At 39.0% G+C, this 10662-nt stretch overlaps 1 protein-coding gene and 1 long non-coding RNA gene across 2 annotated transcripts; both read right to left on the bottom strand.

Annotated features, from left to right (window-relative positions):
- Positions 1–2789: 2789 nt before the first annotated feature.
- On the bottom strand, positions 2790–4416 carry LOC135555030 (uncharacterized). The gene is made up of 3 exons (XR_010457804.1): positions 3746–4416; positions 3378–3449; positions 2790–3247 (listed from the first exon to the last, which is right to left on the bottom strand). It is a non-coding gene; the product is annotated as an uncharacterized LOC135555030 (long non-coding RNA).
- A 1464-nt stretch (positions 4417–5880) lies between these two features.
- Positions 5881–7319, bottom strand: LOC135555029 (interferon a3-like). The gene is made up of 5 exons (XM_064987401.1): positions 7170–7319; positions 6939–7010; positions 6324–6476; positions 6085–6183; positions 5881–5967 (listed from the first exon to the last, which is right to left on the bottom strand). The coding sequence occupies exons 1-5, from the start codon at positions 7317–7319 to the stop codon at positions 5881–5883; spliced, it is 561 nt and encodes a 186-aa protein (XP_064843473.1).
- Between the last annotated feature and the right edge of the window lie 3343 nt (positions 7320–10662).

Below are 10662 nucleotides of genomic sequence, written 5' to 3'. Positions count from 1 at the left end.
TAAACAAGGAAAGTTCAACTGGGGAAAGTGAAAGAGCATTGAAAATTCCATTCCTCCACCTTGCAAAGCTATTGACGACATTTTGCGTTCCTGTCTTCTGTGTGTATATACACATTGCGCTTCACGCAATGTATTTTCAACACAGTAGCCTATCCATTTTGTACTTCAATTTTATATTTATTGAGTAGGGTTGATAGCCTACAGTATAAGCGTTTAAAAGCATACTTTTTTTAACATCCCTTCTCTCAAGGGATGGAACGTGTAACTATTTGCATAGCTACTCTGTTTCAGAAAGAAGAACATGATTATAAAAGTTGGACTCCACACACCTGCTCCAATGCAGTTATCTTAATATACTACATGTAGCATCCATGGCATTTCATTATTTGTTGTAAAACATAGTGACATTGGAGTATAAAAAGGTACATCTATTAAGAGCTAGATACAATGCCATGAAGGTGTTTTCCTTACAGTTTCTATAGGCCAAATAGAATTACATGAACAATGACTGCTCAGTGCTCACTGTCAGTGAGCTACTATACAGATTAAAGTCCTTTGTTATTTTGTATGACTGCACGTGGGACAGGGTCATGACTGGAAGGGATCCAGCTTAGGCCAAGTTAACGTCAATTTTGATTTTTCGTAGCAGGTTTAACCGAAATTACGCAGCAGGTTAGGATAAATAACGTAGCAGGTTAGGATTATTAGGTTCAATTTAGGAAAAGCTATGACCGTGGGCCAGCCTCTGTCTCGGCAGATGATGACATCGGTGATTACACACCATAATCGCTTTCACTTTCGAAAACCAACGTTTTTAAATATTACTGCATTTCGTCATCTCTTTTCCCAGCAGGTACAACATTGTTTGCGTGCTAGGCTAGCTCACTCAACATTATTATTACATGCTGATTGCATGTTCTGTTAATAGCAGCCAATGGGTGGTGTTCAAAGTAGGCCTACATTTTGAAAAAAGCATGCAAGGCTTTAGGTTAATCCACTTGTCCATCAGACAAGGAGGTGACTGAAAATGTTGTGGTGTTACATTAAAAATAAAATGCATTATTATTCCCATACCATTATTAGAGAGAAACATGCACATTATGCTACCCTCCACCTATTGGCTACTTAGCTTATTCAAGACAGTCTCAAAATACAACACTGCCCCTTTAAGGAATACTAAAATCTCTGAACCTGACTGGCTTTTCAAAGATGGATAGAAATGCACGCATTTTGTGTTCTTGTAGGAAGCAACCACTCCCCCATTGTTGACCAGACATTGGCTAAAACTGGGATAATCGCTCAATAACTAGCAAAGAATATGAACAAATGTACACAGGTGGCTCCATGCAGCTCCCACGTCGATATCAAAGCAAGCGTATTTTCCCTAGTTCAAAGTGAATGGTTCAGAGCTATGCATGGCAATGGCTTTTTGCAAATATGTGTAACGGCGTTCGTCTGTAGAAGGAGGAGCGGACCAAAATGCAGCGTGGTTGTTATTCATATTCTTTAATGAAGTGAACTGGACATGAAATAACTTAACAAAAAAACAATAAACGAACGTGAAAACCTATACAGCCTATCTGGTGAACATAAACACAGAGACAGGAACAATCACCCACGAATTACTCAAAGAATATGGCTGCCTCAATATGGTTCCCAATCAGAGACAACAATAATCACCTGACTCTGATTGAGAACCGCCTCAGGCAGCCATAGACTATGCTATACACCCCCAAGACAAAACACACCACAAAAACCCATGTCACACCCTGGCCTGACCAAATAAATAAAGACAAACATAATATATTTTGACCAGGGCGTGACAATATGTCTAATGCAGCTCTGATTGGTTATGGTGCACTGGTCTGCATAGCTAACGAAGAACCCGATGGTCACTCTGACAGAGCTTCAGATTTCTACTGTGGGGATAAGAAAGCCTTCCAGAAAGACAACCATCTCTGGTAGAATAGCCAGACGGATGACACTCCTCAGTAAAAGGCACATTGCAGCCCGCTTGGAGTTTGCAAAAAGGCACCTCCCTGACAAAAGGACTCTCAGACCATGAGAAACAAGTGTCTCTGGTCTAATGAAACATATTTGGCCAGAATGCCAAGCATCACATCTGGAGGAAACCTTGCACTATCCCTATAGTTAAGTATGGTGGTGGCAGCATCATGCTGTGGGGATGTTTTTCATTGGCAGGGACTGGGAGACTAGTCAGGATCAAGGTAAACGATGAAGAGAGCAAAGCACAGAGATATCCTTGATGAAAACCTGCTCCAGGGCGCACAGGACCTCAGACTGGGGCGAGGGTTCACCTTCCATCAGGACAAATACCCTAAGCATACAGCCAAGACGATGCAGGAGTGTCTTTGGGACAAGTCTCTGAATGTCCTTGAGTGTCCCAGCAAGAGCCCAGACTTACGCTAAAATGAACAAACATCTCTAGAGTGACCTGAAAATCACTGTACAGCGACGCTCCCTATCCAACCGGATAGAACTTGAGAGGATCTGCAGAGAAGAATGGCAGAAACTCCTCAAATACAGATGTGCCAGGCTTGTAGCATGATAGCCAAGAAGACTCAAGCCTGTAATCACTGCCAAAGGTGCTTCAACAAAGTTCTGAGTAAAGGGTCTGAATACTTACGTAAATGTGATATTTCAGTTTTGTATTGTTATTATGTTTGAAAAAATATCTAAAACACGGTTTTTGCTTTGTCATTATCGGGTATTGTGTATAAACTGAAGAGGGGAAAATCCATTTAATCAATTTTAGAAAAAGTCTGTAAGGTAACAAAATGTGGAAAAAGTTGAACACATTATATGTCCTTTATAAGTCCATTTCTCCACTTGTAGAGTCAGTAGGCTACAGCTAAACCAGGGCTCTCCAACCCTGTTCCTGGAGAACTACATTCCTGTAGGTTTTCACTCCAACCCTAATCTACCACACCTGATTAATTAGGTAGTTGATAAACTTAACCAGGTTAGTTACAACTGGGGTTGGAGCGAAAACTTACAGGAGGGTAACTCAACATAAACGGGATTGGACAACCCTGACATGAACAGGGATTATACTTTAAATAGACCCGTTACTTACACAGGAATTAAGGTTTTCAAATTAGTTTTCTAGAATTTTAAGTAAATCGTCCAGGTTTTTCTTGTCCCAGGTGACGGACTTCTTATTCCCATCAAACAGTTTTGTGATTTTATAGATGACCTCGTTCCGGAATCTGACTTTGTCCTCAAACTACACAGGAAGATATAAAAAGAAGATTAGAAACAGTATAGGCTTCCGTTATGGCATCAATATAACATTGGGTTAAGACCTCAAGACCAAAGCAGATCAGAACATGATTAGTAAAGATTCTAGCCTTTACCTCGGCATCTATGGGTCTGTAAAGTGATGTTGAGAAAAGGACAGGGGCATTCTGCTTTGTGATATCTCCTCCCTGGAAAACAATCAATATAGTGTGTTAAGTCATGAGTCAAATACTTCAAGAGCAATCAAGACAGACATAAGGTATAGCTTATACTGGAAGTACAGTAGGCCTAATGTAGATAGCGTCTCTTGATAGCTCTGTCATGATTGCCTTAGTGCCCTTTTACGATGTATATTAAAATATAGGCTAACAGTTTTCTAACACAGATGCTGAACATGAAACACATGACTATTTTACTTAGTTGGTTGTTTTGCTGTCCTTAATACATGCATTCAGTCTCCTTTTACAGTGTGCTGATAACTCACAATCTGGTCCATCAGAGAATGGAATTATGCGCTCAAGTGACGGTAGTGGTGTCGGATCCAGTCACAGCAATGACACACGCTCTGCATACTGCAAATAATAAGAAAAATACAAGTCCAACTCTGCATTGTATACATTGTAAACAGCCATTTGTTTCGCTGTTAGTTTTCCATATGAGTTTGAACATATTAATTGTGTTAAGTAGTTTTATCTGGAATTGGGAAAGGGAAAACTGCATGGAGAATTTCCAACCGATCAACCTCCTGGAGGCGGTGACTTCCATTTTCCAGACTTGCGCATGCAGCAATTGGAATTCCATGCCTGCTCCGTCTCCTGGACGAAAAAAAAACAAGTAAATCTATACACATTCTCCTTGAAATCAGCTTTAAATTATAATTGAACCACAAAATAAGATTATTCATTTTAGATATCGGCTAGACTATTTCTAGCGAGTATAGGCTATTCGCGAGCTTTGCTTTCAACTGCTAATAACTTCGCTTGAACCGAAAAAAAGTCCGATAATATCGTCGAAGGCGAAATAAAACCCACACTTCTTAAGAAATGTAGCCATATGAGACATTAATTTAGTGGTTTTCGATCAAAGTTAGTCCGAAATATTGTTCCGTAGTCCTCTGCTGTTGCGCTACAACTGAAAAGTGAATGGGAAACGTCAGCGTCAATACCCACATCTCTCAACTTTCATTTTCACAATGACGTAACCAACTTGCACCTTACTGTTGTCTGCTATGTATGCAATGTTGACAAGCAACGACAACATGATATGTTGGAACTTTCTATTTTCTTTGTGTGTGTGTGTGTGTGTGTGTGTGTGTGTGTGTGTGTGTGTGTGTGTGTGTGTGTGTGTGTGTGTGTGTGTGTGTGTGTGTGTGTGTGTGTGTGTGTGTGTGTGTGTGTGTTGTGTGTGTGTGATGGGACATATAGCTCTCTGACTCTTTCGTTTCACGTTCAAGTGTCACGATTATGATTCCTCATGGCTGGTCCTATTAAGGCTATATAGAATGTTGTCTGTCCTCATGAGAGCCAGTTTCATCATAGCGCTTGATGGTTTTTGCAACTGCACTTGAAGAAACAATCAATGTTCTTGAAATTTCCCGCATTGACTGACATTCATGTCTTAAAGTAATGATGGACTGTCACTTCTCTTTGCTTATTTGAGCTGTTCCTGACAGAAATATGGACTTGGTATTTTAGCAAATAGTGCTATCTTCTGTATACCACCCCTACCTTGTCACAGCACAACTGATGGCTAAAATGCATTAAGAAGGAAAGAAATTCCACAAATTAACTTTTAACAAGGCACACCTGTTAATTGAAATGCATTCCAGGTGACTACCTCCTGAAGCAGGTTCAGAGAATGCCAAGAGTGTGCAAAGCTGACATCAAAGCTGGGTGGATACTTTGAATAATCTCAAATATAACATATATTTGGATTTGATTAACATTTTTTTGGTTACTACATGATTCCATATGTGTTATTTCATAGTTTTGATGTCTTCACTATTATTCTACAATGTAGAAAATAGTAAAGATAAAGAAAACCCTGAGGTGTGTCCAAACTTTTGACTGGTACTGTGTATATATACTCCGGACTCCGACATATTTCTATGTTTCTTATGTCCATTCATTTTCTTTTAGATTTGTGTGTATTGTTTTGTATGGTCAGATATTACTGCAGTGGTAGAGCTAGAAAAAAAGCATATAGCTACAGCCGTTAAAACATCTGCTAAATGTGTGTATGCGATAAATTACAATTTATTTGATTGAAAAGGATTACAGCTGTAAAGCACACATTTATTTAATTTTAATACATTTCATTATTACAATAACAAACATTTCCTATCAGGTTGCAATAATAAATACAGTATGCAATGGCCTTCATGAATACAAAAAAAATGCACGGAAACATTGATACATTAGGCTATGTATAGCCTAAATCAATCACATAACTATTCAGAATAAAAAAATGATTTACTCCTCGGGGTTGTGAATACATTACTACACAATAAATAAATACGTTAAAAAAACAAATGAGTAAACATGTAAAAAAATAGTTAGATATATGAATAGATAAATAGATATATAAATAACAAATATCTACACAACACACACATAACGCTCATTTGCTACTTAATGTTGTGTCTAGTCTTTGTAGGTGTGCCAGCACCACTGTCCGTATGTCTTCCCAGCCGCTTGCGCTGTAATCCTGCATAAACGAAATACAGTTGTTAATATTTTAGAATAGACACATATTGTATCATCACATAAATACATCCAGATTTGGTGAATGTACTCTCTTTGTAAGACAAATGGATCAACCTACCTCGCGTTTCAAGTAATGCTTCAGGAACTTGAAGTGAAGGCTCATCTTTTTGTTCACTCTGTTAACAGATTTTGATAGTCTAGTTTTCATAGCCTTTACCTGTTAGGACAAAATACAAATCATTAATTTAATATTATGATTTGATTAACATGTAACTACTTATATTATCATCTAATAGGATAGGATAATGTTTTCCGTTTTGCATTACTGTTAAGAGGCGAAAATCACAAATGACATACGCATTGGTCCAGCTCCGAGGTCTGGCGATAGAGGTTATTCATAAACTTGTCAACTCCTTTCTGGTCCCAGGCGGTGGACTCATATTTACCACAGCTGAACAATTTCTTTATAGTGTTCAGAGTATGTGAAATGAAGGCAATCTGTTCGTCAGCCTGGAAGAAGAGTGATTTGTATTAGTATATGCCTTATGAATTGATGGCAAATATCGAAAAATTATAGCAAATTGTAAATTCGTTATAACCTAATTATATACAGTGCACTTCACTATCTGTACATTTTATTACGTTACAGCCTTATTTTAAAATGTAATAAATATGATTTCATTCATCAATCTACACACAATAACCCACAACGACCAAGCCAAAACATGTTTTTCGACATTTTCGCTAATTTATGAAAATCAAAAACTGTTTTTGCTACTTCATTATGGGATATTGTGTTTACATTGATGATGATTTTGTTTTTATTTGCAATAGATTTTAGAACTGGTCTGTAACATAACAAAATGGGGAAAAAGTGAAGGGGTCTGGATACTTCCCGAATTCAGTGTTTAATCCACTCTTTTAAAAAAGTTTATGGATAGTACAAAACATTTTTTAATGCATATTTTTTACCTTGAAATTATTGACTTGTCTGTATTGTTTGTCAGGGAAAGTGATCTGAGGTCCTCGAGATACTTCATGACCCTGAGATGCCAAAAAATATAAACAAAATATTGCATTGCTATTACTGTACAAAAAGGAGTCATGTAATTTAAATGAAACATAGCTGCTCATGAAATGTTGAAAAGAAGACAAGAGCTCAATGACCAGGAACAAGTGAATAAACATGACCCCATATCCTACCATTTTCTGAAGCATCGTTATGGTGTTGTTGCTGAACACTTGGAACATGCTCGGAGACCGAGGCAGTGTCTTCATCCATGTGCATCCGATGGTTTTATTCCAGGTGCAAATCGTCATGACCAAGCACATCCAAAAGCTGATTGAACCCATTTTAGCGTAGGTCTACTGTAGTTCTCGGTTTGTCCACAATCAACGTTGATGCACTTCCGAAAGATAGAAGACTTCGTATAATTCCGACAAAGGTAAGTTGTCCGCAACGGATAAAGAGATAAAGTGTTCTTCCTGACTGATCAATACCAGTTCTGCCACCCAAGTTCTGCCATGCTCCAACCTGTGTCGGTCCTTTATACAACGAGTCTGCAAGGTATTCCAAAAGTGAAAGGTGGAAGTTCCCTTACACTTTCATACCTGAGTGTTTTTGTACGTGTGGAGAAAATGCACCGAAAGTACAGGTGCATCGCTCGAATAATTGTTACATCTTGAGCTATTTGCTATTTTATCATGAAATGTTGACCTTTCAACCAGGATTTGTTTGATGAAAAAAATAAACATGTGAATCCATCGGACTATGGCCTAAATAAATATCACCATATAGAACACATTTAGTTTGGCCTTTCACTTCGAGAACCAAAGTATTTAATGTTTGAAAACGCAACACCTTTTCATTTGCACACAGAAACTTTGGTGTCAACTACGTTGTAACCACCTGCTTAAAGGGTAATTGTGGTTTGTGGACCCCAACTGTCTATGTAAAGATACAGATCAACCTTGTATCGGTTGTATGATTTAGACACTCGACATTACTTTATTTCGTTTTAGAAATAGGTTTGGGTGGTCTGAAATATTTTGATAGACCCCCCTCTATATGCTCCTGGTTTTCAGAAAAAGACACTGGTAACCTATGAAGTGCACAGGCAGTATTGACCTTGGGAATACTGCTTAAGTTTGAGCCTATATTGCGGGGGCTTTTGAATCTGGGCCATTAGAATTGTGTTCGTATGATAGGTCTTTCACGTAGATAATCTGTCAAAGTATTCAATAGTCTTGTCTTTTATGGGCTTGTAAATACATCTTTTATTTATTCTTCCAGTTATGTAAGTTGATGGGACCTCTGCATCTATTACCTTTCCTCCCCAGCGACTGAAGAGTATAGGCTTTGTTTTAAGAGCGATTGGTACTCTCCATTGAACTAACATTCAAAATATAATAATGATTATGTTGCATAATATACAGTATATACTTTATATTATTCATAACTATATGAATAAACCATTTTGTACAGTGATAAAATGCAACAATCATATGATGTCTTGTTTAAAAGTGTATTCTAAAGGAGTTTGTTGTTTTTCATTGAAGATGATGTTGGTATGGTATTATGGTAACATGTCATTGAGAAATTCGTCTTCATTAATCGGTTCATTCAGGTCACACATCTTTACAAAATTACTAGCACATTTCTAACAAATATAAGCTGTGTGTGCGTGTGTTTATTCAAATATTATACACACTCTAGAAAAGGGTTCTATATAGAACTTTTTACTTATAAAGAACAATATTACTTATAAAACATGTTTTAATAAACTTTTATGCAAAATGTAACTACAACATGCTACCATGACACGTATATTCTTGGCATTTTTGTTAAATTCTTCTGAGAATGTCTCAGGATGCCCTCTATTTCAACTCTCAAGACCTCCCGTGCGCACGAACTGATTTCTGAAAGAAAAAGCAGGAAACGAATATATTTTATTTTATTTTAAAATTAAACATGGCACACATAGGCTTACATCATAGGTATAGGGACCAAAAAACCCAAAACAGTAAACATAGGAGATGTTTTACCTCATGTGAAAGAAAGTCATCCAGCTGTTTGAAGTAGTTATTCACCTTGTCTCCAATGCGAGGGTTAAGATGCACACTCATGTTTCTAACCCGGTAAAAAATAGTAAACATAACAAACAACTTTAATATGAATTTCCTTGTGAATAATATTAATACAATAAATTACACGGAATAATAAGGTAATAGCCTACTGTGTAATGCAATGAACAAATACAACAACATCACCAAGAACCTCCACATTCCGAATAGGTCATATTTTGTCGAGCAAGAAGGACCTGCAGCTCCCCTAAAGTGATAGTGTTTCATTGTGTCAGGTTTTGTTGAAAGAGCTGACCTGCCAGTTGTGTCACGACTCCGACCGAAGGTGGCTCCCCTTCCCTTTCGGGTGGCGCTCGGCGCTAGTTGTCGCCAGCCTACTAGCTGCCGCTGATTCTTTCCTCCCCCTCCTTATGTGTTTATTGGTTACACCTGTTTTGAGTTTGTTGTAATTATTTGGGATTCATTAGTCAGCCGGCCCGCCCGTTTCCTTCTGCGGGATTAATTATTGTAACCTTTGTGTTTGGTGTAGACGAACGTGTTGGTTTATGTTCGTGGAGTTTGCGGGACAGTTTTCGTCCCCAGTGTCTGGGGCATTTGTTTTGAGCACCCAGTGTTTCGTGGGGTGGCCGGTGTTCACCGTGTGTGCATTAAAAGAGCACTATATTGAACTCTCTGTTTCCTGCGCCTGACTTCCCACTCACGACACCCAGAACGTTACAAGTTGAAACGCAAGGCTCAGTGTGCATAGCTTTTCTCCCACCGGTAATAAAAAGAACACACAGTGTAACCAATTCAATCAAAGACTAACACTGAATATTGTATGCTCCTCTCGGATACAGCTGGGTCTCCCCCTGACCACACACAAACACCACAAAGTCGTAACCCATTTCTACAATTTATATTCTTAGAATTGGATTTTAAACATAACTCTAACATTTACAACACTGCTAACGGCTCAGACTAAGACCAAGATGCAGACACAGGAGGCGGATAGTACAAGTCTCAGAGTTTATTATACTACAAGAGGCAGGCAAAAGGTAAGCCAAGGCAGGCAAAGATTTGTAATCCATATCAGATTCAGGCAGGTACAGGATGTTAGGCAATTGGTAGGTCAACGCAGGCAAAGAGACGTAATCCTGGAAACAGGAGACAATGGGCTGTGAGACAGAGGTTTAGTCCTCGACACACGAAAAGTGGAATGTATACGGAGGGTGCGGAGAAACAGGAGACGGACAGCAGAGGGGCTAAGGATTTTAGAGATGTGGAAATGGCCAATGAAACAAGGGTAAAGTTCACGGGACTCCACCTGGAGGGGCTGGTCCCGAGAGGAAATCTATACCTTCTGCACGAGCCGATAGCGGGGATCAGCGGTCCGTAGGCGATCCGCCTGTCGCCGATACCTAGATGTGGTCTTCCAGGTACTCCGGGCTCTCTTCCAGGTACGGTAACAGCGGCGGACGAACATCGGGGCAGAGAGTATGCCAACTTCTTCCTCTTGCTCAGGAAAGAGCGGGGGCTGATATCCAAAGTAACACTTGAACACTTGCGTATTCCACCCACACAAGTTGCTGGCTCCAGGTTGGCGGAGACGAGGCAATGAAGAGCCGTCTCC

The sequence above is a fragment of the Oncorhynchus masou genome, chromosome 15 (assembly GCF_036934945.1).
Source record: "Oncorhynchus masou masou isolate Uvic2021 chromosome 15, UVic_Omas_1.1, whole genome shotgun sequence".
Classification (NCBI taxonomy): Eukaryota; Metazoa; Chordata; class Actinopteri; order Salmoniformes; family Salmonidae; genus Oncorhynchus; species Oncorhynchus masou.
The sequence above is the reverse complement of the archived record's forward strand: the minus strand, read 5'-3'. Positions and strand labels throughout refer to the sequence as shown.